The sequence below is a fragment of the Triturus cristatus genome, chromosome 4_1 (genome assembly GCF_964204655.1).
Source record: "Triturus cristatus chromosome 4_1, aTriCri1.1, whole genome shotgun sequence".
NCBI classification, from domain to species: Eukaryota; Metazoa; Chordata; class Amphibia; order Caudata; family Salamandridae; genus Triturus; species Triturus cristatus.
The window spans coordinates 460369767-460391402 of NC_140585.1; the positions used below are offsets into that span (position 1 = coordinate 460369767).

At 42.5% G+C, this 21636-nt stretch overlaps 1 protein-coding gene across 2 annotated transcripts in view; it reads right to left on the reverse strand.

The window, feature by feature from the left end:
• Positions 1-21636, reverse strand: part of RERG (RAS like estrogen regulated growth inhibitor) — a 644587-nt gene that overhangs the window by 185673 nt on the left and 437278 nt on the right. For both annotated transcript variants that reach the window (XM_085650567.1, XM_085650566.1), the window contains one exon: positions 545-601. In XM_085650567.1, the coding sequence (XP_085506693.1) occupies positions 545-601 (57 nt within the window). The remainder of the gene's footprint in view (positions 1-544; positions 602-21636) is intronic.

Here is a 21636-nt window from a genome sequence, read left to right on the forward strand (position 1 = left end):
AGTTAGGAGGGATAAGAAGAAAACATTGTAATTGGCACCCTCTATAGATCGTTACATTTTGCAGTTGATCCACAGTGGAAGTTCAAATATGAGCACTAAAGGGAAATATCAAGACCTAAGGGGACATCATGTCTTAAAGAGTTCAGCATTTATTGAAGGTCTAGCCTAGTCTAGGATTCCTTCTCTTTTAAATCCCCTAAACAAAGTACATGCCGGTGGGTCCAACAATGAAACATCTATTTCTACTTCTCCACACTTGCCTGTAAGAAACAAGATTGGTGTCCATGGTAACTTTCTGCATTAAAACATGAGTGTGGTTCTTTTACTTCATATGTGACAGACACCCTACAATATGTTATTTAAAGAGCAAGTAATGAAATTGCGAACAAAACTTGCATTTTTAAAACATTTCTTTTCAAGTTTAATTGCAGTAACCATTTGGATCACTGGAAAAGCACAAGCTTCCATAGCAGCCATTTGCAGAAAAGAACACTTTCGGATAAAGGCATCATGGGTGAAAGGTTAGCAGTAGAGTATCACTTACCTAAAGTGGGGTCATATTCCCAGATAAATCGCTTTGTCAGAAATCTTACTGCAAGAGCTATGGAAAAAAAACAAAATATTGTATTTAAATACATGTCCAGCTACATATATCACAGCTGAAAATATTGAATCTATGTCAACGTTTTATAAAAATACTTAAACCGTAGGGAAGTCTATTTCAAAATGTTATGTTTATTTTAAAATGTTGTCATGATTCAGAGTGCCTTAGTTACATTTTATGTAGTAAGTCAACAAGCGTTTACACTAGCTTTGTTACATCAGTACTGACAGATTGAGCTTGTAGGAAATCCACCATTTCTGCTTGGTCACCCCAGTTTTGTCTCCTTTCATTAGTCCCAAATTTCCAGGGTTTAGAACTCTCTGTACTTTACCCCTGTTAACCAGGAGTAAAGTGCCTGTACACCCTCATTAAACATGGTTAAATTGGATTATTCCTGATTAGCACATTTAAATTTCCTGCAAGGCCCTAAAAGATAGTGGTTCCAGGGCCAGGAAGTTAGATGCCATATGGACTGCACCACCTATCTTGCCATCCACTACAGAGGCAGTGCAAACCTAGCCTCGGACTACCCCTGTCTAGACTGACTGCTGTAGTGGAAAACCTGCAGTACAGTCTGTTCACATCACCCTTTTGACATGTAACAACATCCCTTTTAAATGTTAGTTAGTCACCCCTATGTAGGCCTTGCAGGCAACAAGGATGGTTTTCACAAGTGGGACATGTAGAAAATTAAAATTACCATATCGATACAGTGACAAGGTTCAAAAAGCTATTCTCAGTGTGGCAAGCCTACCTATCTTTCAAAGGAAATCAGAGTACAGAACAAAAATACTAATACCATATCAGAGAGAGCCAGCTGGTTCACCGAAGACCTCCAGACCTCCAAGCGAAGCTGCTGAAAACTCAAAAAGAACTGGACCCGTGAACAAACACCGGAAAGCTACACAGCTCACAAGAACGCTACCCGCAGACACCACCACCTCATCAGATCTGCCAAAAAGACCTCCTTCAAAGACCGCCTAGACAACAACGCACACAACAGCAAAGTGCTTTTCAACATCGTGAAGGAGCTCTCCAACACCAACGATATCCCACCGTCTCAAGACCTGTGCAACTCGCTGGCCACCTTCTTCCATTGCAAGATCGGAGACATCCATGACAGCTTCAACGCCGTCACCACCCCAGCAACCGCTGAGACGCCCGCTCCCACGACCACCACCCGCACCAACCACCTGTTGGCCTGGACCAACATCAACGACGACGACACCATCAAGATCATGAACACTGTCCACTCCGGATCCCCGGAAGTCCCCTGCCCACACCACATCTTCAACAAAGCCAGCAGCACCATCGCACCCCACCTCCGGAAAACCATCAACATCTCCTTCGAGACAGCTACTTTCCCGGAGAGCTGGAAGCACGCAGAGATCAATGCCTTACTCAAGAAACCCAAGGCGGACCCCAAGAACCTCAAGAACTTCCGACCCATCTCCCTGCTCCCGTTCCCGGCGAAGGTCATCGAAAAGGCCGTCAACAAACAACTGACCAGCTTCCTCGAGGAAAACAACATCCTGGACCCGTCCCAGTCCGGGTTCCGCAGCAACCACAGCAACAAAACTGCCCTCATCGCTGCCACCGACGACATCAGGACCCTGCTTGACAATGGAGAAACCACGGCCCTCATCCTCCTGGACCTGTCAGCCGCCTTCTGGCCACCGCCACCACTGCGGGCCTGACACGAGATCACCGGCTTTGCCGTGATCAAGGATACCACTGCGCCAGCCGTCTGCAACCATACTCAATATGCTGGCGGCGTTGATGAGCCTGCCCTGAAACGGGTGGCGGGCATGCACAAAAGAGGGCCATAACAGGGCCCCCAACCGGATCTGGGCCTGGGGGTGCATGCAGAGGGGGCACATATTGTTCCCTCCTGGAAATGCAACCCTGTCCCTGCATGGTATGGCATGCATGCAACACCTTGCAGGAACGTGCTGCTGCTGTCACAGCAGTGGTCTGCTGTTAAGGCTCTCCTATGAGCCTTATGCAGCTGCTTTTGTGAGACCATCTCAGCATCTCCTACCCACCCTGGCTTACAATCATAATATCCACGGTGGGTACATGATGGGTTTGGTTGTACTCCTGTCGGCGCGGCAGTGGCGGGCCTACAGGAGTACCACCAAACTCGTAATAAGGCCCTCATTCCCAAGGTAAAACCTATGACTGAGTCACACCTGGTTGGTGTATCCAACCCGCCCTCCAACACAGTTGGCCTGAAATCATGCCAAGGGCTCAGTCTACATTGATTACTGACTACTACTGACACTTTTCTTCTTTTTGGTGCTATTTTCCCTTAAATCTTTAAAAATCCCTATCTCTGATTCCCTTTATTAGGGTTTTGTCATTTTGGTGTAAGTATATTTTTTTAATTTTACTCTATTTTTCTAATTTTGTTTAGGATTTTTATTGCTTGGTTTTTTATATTATTTGTGTTTTGGTACTGCGGAAACACTTTACAAATTGCCCTAAGTTAAACCTGTCTGCCCTGTACCATAAAACTACCAGGGGATTGAGCTCAGGTTAATTTAGTGACTATTAGAGTCCACCTTGTCAAAGGTTGTGATAATTCTTGGAAGTGGGTAGGCACGCACCCCACATAATCATCCAATCTCTTATAAATCTCCCAAATTACTTAAGTGAGTAGAGGCTAAAAGCTATTTTAAACTCTCCTAGATGGCTCAGAGGGAAAACCATGATGTCTTCTAATACACCCTTTGCAGTAATCTGGAAAGCAATCGGGGAAAATGGAGCCATTACTGTATAGGTTGGATTGGCTACCCCAATCACATTATTTTCCTCTATCCATTGCTTCCTAGGCTGCTACAGTAATTGGGAGAAGGTACCTTCTTTTAGTGCCAGAATACCTGTATAACATGGCCAAGGTAAAGCTACAGAACACCCGCTATATCATTACCATCTCATGTCTACAAATTCCCACACAATTATCTGCACCGCATGAAACCACAAAAACACCAACTTCATTACGAATCCACGCTTCACAATGAAAGCATATTGCAATGACAAAATACAAAATGGCTTCATGATGGAACAACGCATGATTTACCATGCATGTTTTTAATGCATGATCCAGTACCACGCACATCATTAGCATGCATGTCATTACAGCGCACATTTATAAGAGTACATTATAAATGCCTTTAACATCCATACGGTTACCACGCATAGCTGTACAATGCAAACATGTACAAAAATGTTTTTGTATATGCCGTACTATGTTATTGTACTTAAAACAATGGACAGTTTGATGTTGTTTTAAGAGATAGGTAAACACAATGCACAAATGTATTTAGATTTTGACATTAAAATAAACCCAGCAGTGTGGCAGTAAATAAGACGAAATCATAAAATGTCTGACCGAGTAGAGAAACAATTGTCTTTTGTATGTTTCACTGATGCCTATAAACGCTGTCCCCAACCAAGATGGCTGACATATGCTGCGAAGAAGGTCAAATCACACTTTTTTAACAAACAAAGAGAAATATACATTCAGTCATGATTAAATTCAGAACAAAATGCAGTGTTTGAAGACTATTTTGTTCTAAATTATCATTCACCCACAAAGAACATATATATGCAGCCATCCACAATTTTGTCACCAGTGGTACACTGCGTTTTGAGGTGACCACACACTTCACTGCGACAGGGGAGAAGAAATCCCAAAAATGGAAAACACGGCCACCTAATGACACAGGTACAAATATAACTTCAAATGAGCTCTGGCAACCTTAGGACATCCTCTGAACTTGTTTTTGCTAATGTAAATATTTTATATTTAACAGGGTTTTTCCAACATAAGTGGACACATTTTAAAGAAATCGATTTCACAGAGTTCTTGCAAAAAAAAGTAAAGCAGTATTAACTAGCATTTAATTAAATGACCATCAATTCAATTAAACAACTATAAATGTAAAACAGCAAAGGAATTGTGGCAAGTTCATATTTATGTTAGAACTTACCACTTACGATAGTGTTGAAAACACAAAATGCTGCACAGAGTCTGTGAGAGCAATTCTTTTTTCTCTGACTGGTAGTTTCCTCAGGGAAGATGCTGGACAGTGTTATTGGGAGCAAAATTAATATTCTATCTCCTCCAAATATTTGCCACAGAGTAGTTGCTGAACAGCGTCTGGGGGGCAGATTTTGTAAACTAACTCTGCCTGGTACTTTCCTCAGGCAAATGGATGGACAGTGACTGAGGGCAGATTGACTATTGTAACTCTGCTGAGTACCTACCTCAGAGTAGGTGCTGAACAGTGTCCGGGGGAGCAGATTTAGTGAATTAACTCAGTTGGGTACTTACCTCAGGAAGGTGCTGACCCACCTGGCCCCACCACTCATACCTGCTTGGGCTGCGGCTGGTGCTAAAAAGTGACTGAGAGGCACATTTACTATTCTAACTCGTCTGATGACTTACCTCAGGGTAAGTTCTGGATAGTGTCTGGGGTGCTGTTTTTCTATTCTAACTCCACCAGATACTTACCTCAAGTTCGTGATGGACAGTTTCTGGGGGGGGGGGGCAGATTTCTATTCTAACTTTGCTAGGAACTTACCTCAGGGTAGATGCTAGTCAATTTCTGGGGCAAACTTTCTATTCTAAATCAGCCAGGTACTTACATTAGGGAAGGTGATGAACAGTGACTGAGGGGCAGATTTACTATTCTAACTCTGCTGAGTACTTACATCAGGGAAGGTACTAAACAGTGACTGTGGGGCAGATTACTATTTTAACTCTGTTGACTACTTACCGCAGGGTAGGTGATGTACAGTTTATGGTGGGCAGATTTTCAATTCTAACTCTGCTGGGTACTTACCTCAGGGAAGGTGATGGACAGTGACTGGGGGAAGATTTTCTATTCTAATTCTGCTGAGAATTTACCTCAGGGAAGCTGCTGGACAGTGACTAAAGGGCAGATTTACTATTGAAACTCCACTGACTACTTACCTCAGAGTAGGTGATGTACAGTTTCTGAGGGGCAGATTTTCTATTTAATTCCACTGAGTACTTACCTCAGGAAAGGTGATGGACAGTGACTATGGGGCAGATTTACTAGTGTAACTCTGCTGACTAATTACCTCAGAGTAGGTGCTAGACAGTGTTTGAGGGCAGATTTTCTATTCTAACTCTGTCTGGTATTTACCTCAGGACAGGTGCTGGACAGTGTCTGGAGGGGGCAATTTTTCAATTCTAACTCTGTTGAGAACTTATCTCATGAAAGGTGATAGATAGTGACTGAGGGGCAGATTTTACATTCTAACTCCGCTGAGTACTTAGTAATGTTACACTGTTCACTACTTACCTCAGAGAAGGTACTGGACATTGACGGGTGACAACATTACTACTGTAACTCACAAATATACATAGTACTAGAAAAGCATGTCCCAAAACCATCCTTTTAACTTTTCTTTCTACTTCTTGCAAGGTATCTCGCTAAATAGACAATTTCAACTTTTGAACAAAGAAGCTAAATGGAAGATATCCTAGAAACAGCTTGTGAAATCCAAGAAATTCAACCAACCAATTTCCAGGTAGAAATGGAACTACTATTTGCTTTACCACAGATAGTTATATTTCCTTCTGCAGGTCAAAAAGCTAATGAACAATAAAACTATTCTTTGTAACGGAGCATCTAAACTTTTTCTTACCTCCAAAGAGGTACCTCCACAGAGTCTCAGTAAACACAAATGATTTTTTCTTTCCAATACCAGGAAAAAACATATTTAAATTTGCATTTCTGAAAGATTTCTTTCTACTTCTGTCACCAGATATCTGGCTAAACAACTTCTGGATCAAGTATCCAAAAAATCACCAGGGTAACAAGCCAAGCATTACTAATGAAAAAGGTTGAACAGACAGATCTTCAATTCCCAAAAACTATCATGCAATCTTCAGGTAAAGGAAAACACCATGTATTTCCTTCAAATAATTATCTTTTCCAGAAAATTAAAACAAACTAAAAATAATAATCATACACATTTTAAAAGTGTGGTTAAACGTTTTCTTGTGTCTTCCAAGTGTCAGATTTATCAAATCAAAATGTCCATTAGATCTCAAAACTTATATTACGAGTAGTAGATTACTTAAATATGGTGGCTACATTTACTGTAATGAAAGGCTAACTGAGCCCGGGAGACATTGGAGGTATGTAGACTATTTCTCATCCCATTGCAAAGGCAAAGCGGCTACTCTGGGTAACATAGTGGAGAGGTCCACAGACCTAACCACTCTGCCTCTGCAATGGAGATAGCAGTTAGAAAAAAATCTACAACATATAAAATATTTAGCAACCACCTTCAATGAACCCTGTATCTCATTTGTATAGGAGGTTGCACAAAACATCCCCATGCATGTTGCAAGTAATAAGCCCAGAATATCTTATTGAAGATGAATGATTCAGAGAACGCTACAGGTGATTAATCCACATACAATAGCTCTGCAAATATACTCCAATATTAACATCCCCTGAACTGACTGTCACTTTCGGTAACAAACTCTTTTTCCTGCATGATAATGAAAACCCCCTGAAAAGTACACTAATCTTCTCTACAATGCATAACTTGGTAACCCTAGAGAATACTGAAGTTTGGATGATGGATGGTACTTTTAAGTCCAAACCCCATTCATTTACCCAAATGTGCACTATTCATGGTAATATTAACAATACTACCATCGGGGCAATTTATTGCATTTAAGTTATTAAAATTTCTCAAGGATTTGTAAAACATCGCAAAGTTATTAGAAAAAAATTATCTTCCAATGGAAACTAGGTCCTAACTATAACTACCTACTTGCGAGCATCAGTAGCTAATATATATATATATATATATATGTATATATATCTATATTACCTACTGGCGGTCGCCAGTAGGTAGTTATAGTTAGGACCACGTTTCCATAGGAAATCCGCAACATTCTATTTTGAATAACTTTTGCGCCGGTCGACGAATCCTCGCGAATTTTTCAAAATAGGTGGGGCGCTACGCTCCGCTCCTACCCTGAAAGTCTCAGGGGGATTCGTCAAGCGGGGGCTGAGATAAAAGGGGGGTCCCAAAACGCGTTTTTCCCATGCATTTTTCCATAGGACCTTTAGACACAGCTACAGCCCGAACGGCTGAACAGAATTACTTGAAATTTGGCAGAGAGGTAGTCCTCAGGTCAAGGAAGTGCCTTTTGTAGGTTTGGTGTAAATCTGTTCAGTAGATTCTGAGAAAATAGCCTTTAAATCAATATATATATCTGAGCCAGCTTACGGTGAGCTTACGGTGCGCTTACCGTACGCGTACGGTGACGTGCGCGAGCGCGATTCTGATTGGCTCTTAGATCTTAGTAAACATTCGAATCGGCCGAAACCAGGAAGCGGCGGCCGCCATTTTCTCTCTCGCACTCTGAGTGGGGCAGCATAAATGAAGCCCAAAAATGTGTAAAGGGGCAGTATATTGAGATAATAATCACCCAGCAGTGATATACGGGCCCCCAAACAACCCCCAAGGCCAAAAAAAAAAAAGATTTTTTTGGGGGAAAAATCGCCGATTACGCTTACCGTACGCGTACGGTAAAAATTTGTTTAAAAAAAAAAATTATCCACACTCTCCCCACCCCATGTTCAAATGGTGCCCGAATGGCACCATTTGTGCATGGCTTAACAACTAAACGAAAATAATAAACAAAACATTTCACAACGATGCGCATAATATGTCCCCCATGTGCGCACGGTGCGCGAAGCGCATCGTGCGTACATGGCCCATCCCGCATAATGTGGGCACGTGCGTGCATGGCACTAACTGCGTAAAGTGGGCTCGCGGTGCGCGAAGCGCACCGCGTGCTCACTGTGCGCGCACGGTGCGGAACGGAACGAACTGCGTTAACTGGGCGCGCACGCCACGAATGGCGTAAAGTAAGTTAGCATTTAAAAAACCGTACAAATTCACTGAAAAAACCATAGGTTTCACACACGTTATAGTTAGGAATTAGCATTTAAAAAACCTTGCAAATTCACTGAAAAAACCATAGGTTTCACACATGTTATAGTTAGCTGTACATTTTACTGATAAAAAACCAATGAAATTCCCCCGTTATAGTTACTGTAGGCAACTATAACTCACGCGACCGTAATGCTCTGCTGATGACATATGTGTCTTTATGAAAAAAAAATATTTGTAATATATGTATAGCTAAAATTTAATGGAAGAAGACATGGGCAAATAAGTGTCTAAATACAGTATTAGCATCAGCAGAGGATTACGGTCGCGTGAGTTATAGTTGCCTACAGTAACTATAACGGGGGAATTTCATTGGTTTTTTTTATCAGTAAAATGTACAGCTAACTATAACATGTGTGAAACCTATGGTTTTTTCAGTGAATATATAGATGTATAGATATATATATATGTATATGTATATATGTTTATATATATCTACATAGTACCTACTGGCGGTCGTCAGTAGGTAGTTATAGTTAGGACCTAGTTTCCATAGGAAAAGGGTTTTTTGTTTTCCCAATAACTTTGGCGCCGGTTGACGAATCTTCACGAAATTTTCAAAACTAGTGGGGCGCTCTGGTCAGCTTCTGTCTTGAAAGTTTCGGGGTGATTCAACAAGCGGGGGCTGAGAAAAAATGGGGTCCCAAAATGTGTTTTCCCCATGTTATTTTCCATAGGAAAATTTAGACACGGCTACAGCCCGAACTACTGAACGGAATTACACCAAATTTGGCAAAAAGGTAGCCCTTGATTCACAGAAGAGACTTTTTCTTAAATGGTGTAAATCCGTTCAGTCGTTTTTAAGATATTAAAGGAAAAAAGTCTTTATATATCTGGGCCGAACTACACAAGCACGAGCTTGGCTCTAATTGGCTGCCAACACTTCAATCCAGGAAGTGTTGGCAGCCATCTTGGTGCGATGCTTTTTAGGTCTCACCTAGCAATGCAGCGCATGCACTGCACGCTTGGTGATATCTATTGTTGTTGATCTACCCAAACACCACTGCACTATCCTAAACACTATCCCAGCACAACCCCCTACACTACCCAAACACCACTGTACTACCCTAAACCCTAAAACACTAACCCCAGCATGACCCCATACACTACACAAACACCACTGCACTACCCTAAACCCTAAAACACTACCCCCAGCACCAACCCCTACATTACCCAAACACCACTGCACCGCCCTAAACCCTAAAACACTATATCCAGCATGACCCTCTACACTACCCAAACACCACTGCACTACCCTAAAACACGACCCCCTACACTACACAAACACCACTGCACTACCCTAAAACACTACCACCAGATCGACCCCCTACACTACACAAACACACTGCACTACCCTAAACCCTAAAACACTACCCCCAGCACGACCCCCTACACTACCCAAACACCACTGCACTACCCTAAACCCTAAAACACTACCCCTAGCACGACCCCTACACTACCCAAACACCACTGCACTACCCTAAACCCTAAAACAATACCCCCAACACGACCCCCTACACTACCCAAACACCACTGCACTACCCTAAACCCTAAAACACTACCCCGAGCATGACCCCCTACAATACATAAACTACACTGCACTACCCAAAACCCTAAAACACTTCCCCCAGCATGACCCCCTACACTACCAAAACACCACTGCACTACCCTAAACCCTAAAACACTACCCCCAGCATGACCCCCTACACTACTGCACTACCCTAAACCCTAAAACACTACCTCAGCACGACTCCCTACACTACCCAAACACCACTGTACTACCCTAAACCCTAAAACACTACCCCAGCATGACCCCCTACACTACTGCACTACCCTAAACCCTAAAACACTACCTCAGCACGACCCCCTACACTACCCAAACACCACTGCACTACCCTAAACCCTAGGGGGAAAAAAACACCCCATGCCCAATCCCCCTTACCTCTCACTCTTCGTGGTTCCTCTCTCCTCGTGGTTCCTGCTTCATGTCGTCTCTGAGGGGCAGTGCACATCGTTGTGAGGAAACAGAACAGCCTCTGTTTCCTTACAACAACGTGGATCATCTACATGATTTTTAGTACGCATGGTCATTTACTATACATACCTTTACAACAAAATTTGTTGTAAAGGCATGCATGGTAAATGACCATGCATTCTAAAAAAATGTGTAGTAATGACTTCGCGATGTACAACGCATGCGTGGTAATGCATGAGTTGTAATGATATCGCGAAGTAAAAAAGGCGTTCTAATGGCTGTTTACCGATCGAAGCTGGCCCTTGTTCTTCAGTGAGACGTTTATTTGATTAATTAGGAGGAAGGAATGTGTTTTTTTACCGAAAAGTGCATTCCCAGCTGTTGTATTGTGAAAGTGTCCGTGTGGCCTGGTTTCACTTCCGGTGAGAAAGTGGAAGAGTCTGTTTGGATCTAAAAGAGTTCTGTTGTTTGACGGGGCCAGCATGACATGTCATCAGAAAACATAGCTAATGGAAAGCGTCCTCCCTGAAGTGTGGAGCAGTGTCATAAGAGGTCAACGAGTGTGCGTCCCACCGCAGTATGACCGTACTGCGTGACCCATGTGCTGCTTCCAGGGTACGGGAGGCAGAAGCGGCATCACAGGTCCTCTTGAAGACCGTTGTAGCACTAATTCTACATTTTGGTACTAGGGCATTTTAACTTTGTTGTTCCTGCCAGATACAAAGAGAAGATCCTGTGTTATTCAGTGCCCTTGTTACCTTTTTTGTGGGTTGTGGTGCTTGTCACTTCGCTGCCCCGCCGGTGCACACGACTGGGCACCCCACCTCGTGTGCCGTCTGCAGGGCCTCTGCCCTCGGATCACTGGTTTCGGTTTCTGGAGTGGCAACATAAACAGTTGCTCCCAAAGGACAAGCCTACACACTTAGAGGAATATCCCCTGCACCAGCATTCCACAAAAATTCTTTCTTAGCTCTCCCACGTCGACGAGGACGTCATAATAGAACAGCTTCACTCGCGACACCGTATGACATCATCAGAGCCTCGTCGGAGTGCTGATGTCAGTTCCACCGAGGCAAACAGGCAGACCGAGACATTTTCACATGTATACATAGTATAATAAATATATATATATTCACTGAAAAAAACATAGGTTTCAGGCACGTTATTGTTAGAAAATAGCATTTAAAAAACCTTAGAAATTCACTGAAAAAAACATAGGTTTCAGGGGCGTTATAGTTATTTGGACATTTCACTCGTACAAAACCTTAGAAATTCCCCTGTTATAGTTAGTTCAGCTAACTATAACTCACGCGCCCGCAATGCACTGCTGATGATGTCACATATTACATCACTCATGACATGGTCAGTGACATCACTGATGACATCACTGATGACATCTCAAATGACATCACTGATGAAATCGTCCAGTGAATGTGTGTTTTTCTGAAAATTAAATATGTTTTATATATGTATATCTTTATAAACCCCAAGCACTGCTATGAAGAAGTGAATGGTAGTATACATTTTACAGTGTCCAAATTCCTGCTCAATGGAATCAAACTGTTCTGCAGGAAGGAGTCATATTAGCTGAAAGTCTACTGAATCATACAGAAAGGTGATAGCTGTTGATGTTAAGTTTGAAATCAGATACCTCAAAGTAATGGGGAACCAGTTACTGCTGAGTTCGAATCATGCAAAGCTGTTTACGATTTAAAAGCTGGAGTTACAAACAAATAAATGTTGGATGGAAGATGAGGTCAACAGATTCAAAAGAGGTTTTATGCAAAGCTCAATTTAGAGGTAGTTTATCAGGGCTGATTTGATGAAAACTACTCTTCTTAGGGCTGGTAATCTTTGTTCAGCAGCTTCCTCTGGTTCCTTGACCTGCTCATATACATGGCCCAAATACCTACCAAAACAAGTCTTCCCATCTGATGCACTTTTCAGTAGACACACCTCTTAGCACCCCTGTTGACCCCTGTTGACCAGGTTCAAACATGGCTTTTCCAGTTCTGAAGTCAGTTTCAGGATGCATACATATACATCAAAGAAAAGCATCGTTTTTCCACTCCATCTCTGAAAAGAAGTGAAGGCTTTCTTGTGGTAGACAATTAGCATTTATTTTTCTAGCTACATGCTGCTTCTGAAGTGCCCTGAGCTAAGCATGTATTTTTAAAATAGAAAATAGCATTTGAGTTAGTGGGGTGTATGTAACTCTAGGGAATTCCAATGAGTTATATAAAAACTCTGTAAGTGGGTGAAATTTGGCATGTCATGCTGCTCGCGCTGAATTTTAGTGCTGGGAGCTTGTTCTGCGTTGTAAAATCTGTGCAAACTGCCACAGGGCGCTGCTTCGTTCTGGCACTCAAAAAGATTTTCTACTCAAGTAGCAGCTTTCTCAGTGCAAACAGTCGCGACCTGTTGCGATAGCCCGAGTTGAGATATCTCTCCGGGTAGTATTCTATGCGCTGGAAAATCCTGGTAGGGGACCCAAATTCTTGATCACCAACTTAGTGTTGGCAAGCTGCACATGAGCAAAACATCCACACACAAAGATGCTCCACATTACTCGTGTAGCACAGAGTGGGCAAACTTCCCAAACTCCACCGGAAGAGCAGAGTTTATTGCCCACCCCCAAGTCCTAACCAATTCCTAAAGATTTCCCACACTCTATTTCTGCAATATGTTGCAGTGTGAGTGTGCCTTCCAACACCAAATTCTTCCAGAAATCTTGGAGTATCTACATTTAACATTTAATAGCAAGCCAGGTCCCACAAGAAACGGCAACGGAGGCTTCTATTAGAAGTCCTCTTGTGGCTAAATTGGTCATTGAAGACCTCTTCTCTAACACCTGTCCAGAATACCACAACGTTATGATTTGTCTATCATGTTAGATGTGCATTTGAGGTGCATTCCGCAGAGAATACCATATAAGTTACATAAAAATAAACAAAAGTGGTCTTCTAAGCACTGTGAGCATTGGGATAACACCTCACAGATAATTCACTTAGAAGATTAAAAGGCAGAATGTAATACTGCCAGAACTCAAACATGTGATGCTAAAGTTACAAAATATCCTACTCACCCGGCAAGAGTTCCATCAGTCCTTTTACCACTATATGGAATCAAACTACATCAGTGTAAACCCAAAGCCTTAGGTTTCACACTTGCTGTCAATGCGGTCAATTATGCATCAGTTATCTTTACAGCAGTAAAATATACATCAAACAGTGGTTACTTCTTTTGGGAGTTACAGGAGTTCATATGGCGCCATTGGCCATGTAATGTAGTCCCTGGTTTCCTTTTAACAAATCAATTACTGATTACCCATTTCAACAACAAAATTTGTTTCTAACGTGCTGCAGCCTGTTGCAAAATTACAAGAACTGATGTGTGAGACACTGCACAATATAGTAAAGGAGACAAGTACAATTTAGAATTTGTTTGAGTCTCACCGAGTCCTGTGCTCGCCAAGGAACACTGTTGTCATTCTAGCCTATGAGCCTTCAAAGAAGCTATGGGGCATATTATCAAGCACGGTGTTAAAATTATCGCCGCTTTAGTGGCAGAAAACTGCCACTAAAGCGGCGATGATAGGCTTGATAATATGCCCGTGAGAATTCCAATAGAAGCCCATGTTGACACCAGAACATCAGTTTTCTGCCGCTAAAGCGGTGATAATTTTAATGCTGTTTCTTGATAATATGCCCCCAAGTAGTGTAAAGTAAAAAAAAACTCATCTTAACTCAAACCTGCAACTCTGTCAAGGACCATTAAAGAGAGGCTAGGGTCACCTCCGACTTTTGACACCCACAGCTTCACAATAGGCAGTCCATTTTATGGTGAAACTCTGAACCACTTTTTGCTGCTTCCATCTTTGTATTCACAATTCTGCACACTCAAATGCACAGCAGTGAATGAGCTATATAGTATTTATTGTTCAAACAATGTGCAAGTCACCTGCCACGGCTCTTTTACCCAGCTGTGCATGTGTTCATCCAATATTAGTAAAGAAACATCCATGTTGCAGAATAGTGAGCTTTGATGGCATTGTCTCTGATCCCTACAGTAGATCAGAATAGTCTTAATGACAATTAATCTATAAAATCTGTGTTTTTTATTTGTTAATATTGTCATGTTGGGAATAAGCAAACGAGTAAAGGACCCTCCATGCACGTTAATGCAATTTCACAATTTAGCTCTAACAAGACATTGTCAATAGAGGAGCCAATTATGGTTGCATAGTCTGATCATTTGTTATTCATTTTTCTTGGTGTACCCTATGCAGTGTCAACAGAGAATCCTCCTCTAATTAGCCCACTTTTCGGGACCAAAGCAAAATCATGCCTCCACAGCTGGAGGGGGTGCTACCCATTCAGAGTCAGAGCTCTCTGGTGATATTGAGAGACAGCAAACAATTGGTTTCAGTCAGCTTCTGACAAATTGGCCCCCTTGAGGATGGGCGCTCAATATAAACCCAGACTGGCAGCACCTTGGTTCTCCATCTCACTAGCTGTAGAGAAAAAGATTTGTAAGAAACTCGAAAGAGTTTGGAGGAGACATTAGTTGCAATTGACAAGGCCAGTTACAAAGATGTTCTCAGGAAATATCACGTAATTAAGGTAACTCAAGCTTATTACTTTGTGGGTAAAATTGCTAATGCCTCAAATAGTCCTTTTTAAAAATGGGATTTCTGGTTAGCTAGGGCTTGCGCCTAAGCCAGGTTGAAACCACCACTCTAGTCAGGGCAAGGGAGTTACACGCTGAAGATAACCCCTGCTTCCATCTTTGTATTCACAATTGTGCACCCCCTTGGTTGCTTGGCTCGAGCAGTCCGGCTTATCCCAGAGGCAATGTGTAAAGCGTTTGCGCAACACACTCACACAGCAGCACACACTAGGCACACCACAAAAGAAACTCTGCACAAGGTTATATAAAAATAAAGTTTGAATTACTCATAAAACACATTAGAGCATAATCACAAATGTACACTGTGCCACTTGGAACAAGGTTATACTTTACGGTGGATTATATACAGGACAGGGCCACTGTCATACCCATTAGAATGCAAGAAGTGAAAATAAAACAACCAGCAACTACTGGTATTAGCACTTAGGCCTAAACCACATTAGGCATAACCACATTATGCATTTATCATATTAGCAAGGCACCACAGTAACGTTAACAAGGTGCATTCATTCTCTTAGGGCCTTGCCCCCCACCAGAACACAAGGGGCTCCCAGGCCAACTGGCCTTCCTCAGGGGACCCCTCTTGGGCTCCCCTGTAATGCCCTTTGTCCACAAAGTCAGGGCTCGTGGCCATCCAATGCAGCACTTCCTTTACCACCAGGCTGCCACTGCAGCAGGGTACTGGCCCAGCAGGCTGGTACCAGAAATAGGGGTGTGAGGGTGTAACTTACCCATGTCTCTCCTGAGACAGAAAAATTCCCCCAACGTTGCAGCTGCCGCGATCTGGCAATACAGCTGTGTGCACAATACTAGGCACCAACAGTGCCTTGGGAGCCCCTCCTTCCCGGGGCTCCTCTTTGGGGAAAAATCGTCCCAAGCACCCGCCGGTACCAACAGTGCTCCTCCTCCAGCCCCACTCATTGGGACTTCTCAGGTTGCTGCAAGCGAATGCCGCTGCCCGCGATCGTGCGGCGCAGCGGCGATCAAGCCAGAAATGTGGAGGAACTTCCCCCAGGGGCCTCTGTTGAGGTTTCACCCTGGTTTCTTCTTCTTGGGTCTCCCGCAACCATGCGGGGCAGCTGCCCGGTAATGAAATCACAGGGAGTCGGGCACGGGACAAAGCCTCCGTCAGCCCCACCCACAATCAGGCGTTCGTCGCCTGACTTCCTCTCTATGCCGGCTTCCAGGCAATGAGCGGGGCTCCCCTCTCCTCATGGGAGTCCCGCCCACGGCCAGGAACAAACTTGCCTGACTTCTGCCCTCGCCGTCGCTCGGGTGATCCCCGACCGGGATTCCCTGCCGCTGGGTTCTTTCTCGGGACACATAGAGCAAGCCTCCTCCTGGGCACTTGGCGTCACAGCGCTCCCAGAGCACGCTCTGCGGCACAGCTCCCAACAGAGTCAGCAAGGAGCAGCAACACTCCCCACATGCTGCTGCCGGGACCCTCGCATAGGGTCAAGAACCTAGCACTCACCACACGCTGACGTAGCCAAGCGCCCAGCTGGATGATGCCCAGACCTCCAGCAGACTTTAACCCTTGTAGCAAGGAGACACAGTAAGGAACAGTCCAAATCCTCTACTGGAGTCTTTCAGGTCCCGGAGACTCCTAACAGGAGGCCAGCACACAGGGCCTCCCAGCAGAGGGCAGCAATTGGGTCCCACAGCGGTTCCTCCCAGTTCAATTAAGCACACCTACATGGGGTCACAGCCCCAGTACTTATACCTGCCATGTCTATGTTCTCTATCCCTGGCCCAAGTCTCGACCCAATCAAAACCAGTTCTGTGGGGCACTTAGGAACATCCTTTCAGTGCGCAAACACCCTCCTTTGTCAATGTAGGCTTTGGCCCCAGACTCACCACAGGGGGGTGGAGCCAGCATTGTACAAGGCAGGCACAGACCTTTTCAGGGTCAGGGGATACTCCTCCCACTACTCCAAATGCAGATCTGCCTATTCCGCCTAGCGCTGACTCACCCAGCCCCTCTGGAGCCACTGCACCTCACCAGCCCCTGTCACTCCAGAGCCAGACATGCAATACACATCAGGTAGGCAGAAAGACACATAGCGCACAAAAATGCCCACTTCTAAAAGAGAAGGCAGACTCACTGTAGTGAGAAACCAAAATGGCTGTCTGTCACTAATAGGACATGTCACACAATTAAAGCACATGTCCTACCTTTTGCCTACAATGCACCTAGTCTCTAGGGCTAGCTAGGGCCTACATTAGGGGTGACTGATATGTAGTAAAAGGGGAGTCACAGACATGGCACTCACTTTATGTGCTACGTCACAGTGGTAGTAAACTGTGCGCACAGATCCTTCAATGGCAGAGGCCGGAGACAGGTTTGAAAAGCTACCTTGGTGGGTGGCGCAAGCAGCGCTGCAAACCCACCAGTAGCATTTAATTTATTGGCCTTGGGTATCTGAGATACCACTTTACAAAGGACTGATAGGTAAATTAAATACGCCAAACAGGTGTAGACCAATCTTACCACGTTTACCAAAGAGAGCACATGCACTTTGCATTGGACAGCAGTGCTAAAGAGTTCAGTGACTAAATATCGAGGGACAAAATATCGACTATACAAAAATATCGAGGGACAGAATATCGACTCCCTATCTACAAACAGGTAAGTACTATTCCAACTCCAGAGAGTGTAACAATAGGGAAAGCGTTGGATAGCGTAGAGGTAAAAATTACTATTTCCACTCCAGAGAGTGCAACAGTAGGGAAAGCGTTGGATAGCGGGAGGGTAACAATTACTATTCCCACTCCAGAGAGTGCAACACTAGGGAAAGCGTTGGATAGCGCAGGGGTAAAAATTACTATTCCCACTCCAGTGAGTGCAACAGTAGGGAAAGTGTTGGATAGGTGGAGGGTAACAATTACTATTCCCACTGCAGAGAGTGCAACAGCAGGGACAGGGTTGGATAGCGTAGGGGTAAAAATTACTATTCCCACTCCAGAGAGTGCAACAGTAGGGAAAGCGTTGGATAGCGTAGGAGTAAAAATTACTATTCCCACTCCAGTGAGTGCAACAGTAGGGAAAACATTGGATAGCGTAGGGGTAAAAATTACTATTCCAACTCCAAACAGTGCAACAGTAGGAAAAGCGTTGGATAGTGTAGAGGTAAAAATTACTATTCCCACTCCAGAGAGTGCAAAAGTAGGGAAAGTAATGATTTAAATTAAATATAAGATGACATTAATTATCAATACTGATAAAAAGTTAATTAAAAATAATTACCAATGAATAACAATTAATTACCATTTAAAAATATTAATTATCAATTGATAAAAATGTATTACCAATTAATAATAATTAATTACCAATTACAAATTAATTATCAATTATCAATACACATAAATAAAAAAATTAATATTTACTTTATTACTTCCCACCCAATTCCCCTACAAACCCACAGCCCACTCCCATTTATAAAAAATACAAATCACATTATCAATTAATCAATTAATAAAAATATTTTTGCAAATAATAAAAATTATTTAGCAATTCATCAAATTATTTACCCATTAATACAAATGTATTACCAATTATTAATTAATTATCAATTAATTATCAATACACATAAATAAAAAATTAATTATTTACTTTATTACAATTAATTTACTTCCCACCCAATTCCACTACAAACCCACAACCCGCTCCTATTAATAACAAATACAATTAACATAATTATCAATTAATCAATTAATATAAATTAATTACCAATTAATAAAAATAAATTACCAATTAATAATTAATTATCAATTAATTAATTATCAAAACATATAAATATAATTAACATTTAATTAACCATAATTAAATTACTTCTCACCCTATTCCCCTATAAACCCACAACCCGCTACGGAATTAAATTACGCAATAATTAAATTACATGACATTCATTTGTTTAAATAAATTAAACATACATTACAACAATAATACATCATTTTAACACATATACTACCATACATAACACAAAAAAAAATCGATATTATGGTAATCTATATTTTAAAATTCGATATTATGGTATTCGATATTTTTAAGGTGTATATTTTGGTAATCGATATTTTGTACCCCAATTTCGATATTCTGACCTATCTATATTTTGTAGAGTCGATATTCTGTCCACTCTATATTTTAACTTCGATATTCTGGGCAGTCGATATCTTGGAATCGATATTTTGGGTGTTTACCGTGCTAAAGTGCCCAGAGTCCTAAAACCACCAACACCAGGTCAGAAAAAAGACTAGGAGGAAGGCAAAATGTTCAGGGATGACCCTGCAAAAAGAGATAAGTCCAACAGTCCTCATGAAATGTTTAAGAATTTCCTGTATCCTAGGGCCTTGACTCAGTCTTTTACTGCCTCTTCTGAACTGGGCAACAAGCTGGCTAATTTTCTTTTATAGAGAAAAATCATAAAAATGGAGACACACTTTCAGGCAGCTAAGGCTATTTTAATATCCGATACTAGGCAGTCTTGTCCAGTTTGAACAGAGGTTTGTGAGCTCTTACAATTTAAACCCATCTCCTTAGAAGAGTCTAACACCACTAGTTTGAGCTGTAAATCAGGCTCTGCCTTGGAACCACATCCCTCCTCAATCCCGGCATTAGCCACCACGATGGTTAACCATCTTTTTAACACCTTTTTAGCACCTCTCTATAGATGGCACAGGTTGCAGCTAGGTGGAGGGAACCAAAAGTGATCCCACTGCTAAAAATATCCTACGCTAGACTGGGCACAGGTGGCAAATTTTGACTAATTTCACTTCTACCAGCCACCTCTAAAATGTTGGAAAAGTTGAACAACATCCAAATCTCAGAGTATGTAGAGCAATTCAGGCTGCTCCAACTCTCTCAGTTAGGTTTTTGTCCATAAGACAGCTCTCCTGGAAGTAGTAGATTCCATCGAGCTGATGTTAGATCAAGGTAAAATGCCACCTTAATGATATTAGATCTTTCTCTCTCCTTTCTATAAAACAGGCTGTATGGATGACACCATTTTCTATTTCTACCAAAGCTCTTAACCTTGGGGCACCTTTGTGCTCATGTTTGAGTTCCACTTTATTTAATATCTACATGATCCCCTTGGTCCCCCTGGTGGTGTCTTTGGCTTGAAGATAATCTCCTATGTAGTCAAGAAGCAGTTATTTCTCATGCTTGCGAATGAGTCCTCAGCCACTCACGAATCTTTTAAACATTGCCTTAGATCAGTCCACGACTGAATTTGGAGCAGCAACCTCCAATGTAACTCTGATAAGAGAGATTTTGCTGTTTGGGTTCTCCCCATTCCTGAGGTAAGAGAAGTATTGGCTGTTCTGTATGCACCTTCGCCGCCTCCTGCCTTAATAGCCAGAAAATTGGGAATTAAGCTGGACTGGCAACTATCATTTCAGTCTCAGGTGGCTGCTGTAGTGGTTTCTTGCTTTGCACTGCTACGGTCACTAAAGAAAAGTATTTTTCTTCTACTGTTTCAAGCCAGGAATACAACGGGCCATGATTTGATCACCTTAAGATTGAACTACGCAAATGTTTTGTACTTGGGTCTACCGGCTGCAGAAGATACAAAATGAGGCCTCTTCCCTTTTGTTAAAAATTCCTCATCGTGAACATATTTCTCAGCACCTCACTTTCCTGTACTTGTTGCCAATTTAGGAAAATGTCCTTGCTTAAGACTTTGCTGCTTGCTCGTCATGCCTTTTATGGATCTGGCCCTCAATATCTTTCAGATAGATTTACACATTTTCGCCCTTTATGTGTAATACGTTCATGAGATGCTCTGCTTGAAGTAATTCCTAAAATAAGATGGACTACGAAATTGGGCACTTCCTTATCCTTTTTGGCAACACAAGCTTGGAACTGCCACCCACTCAAGCTCTGCAGCATCAGCAATACACTTCAGTCCTCTAAGCTTCTTAAAACATGGCTTTTTAAGTAACTATGCTGTTTTCTTAGTCTGTAAGTTCCCCGTACTCATGAGAGTAACTGTGTGTGGAATAAATCTTATCATTCATCCTGCCCTATCTATAAGTTGCATTGCACTGCAGTTACCCATATACAGCTCTTCATATGATTGTCAAGATACAGAATCACTTTCAGAATACAAGACACATGCCACTAAACTGAATATGCATGTCAGGATGGGTTTGGATGTGTGATGTTGCCTATGTGACAAGTGTATTGTTGTTATGTGAGATGACCAAGGAGGTTGTTGTATCATGGGATGTGTAGCTAGGTACAGTGGCGCAAACAGAAGTGAAATTTCTAAGCTTACTTACCATCATTAGGTATGGTTGGATGGATGCGATTTCCAAGTATGCCTTGCATGTGTGTAGTGTTCTGTTGTCA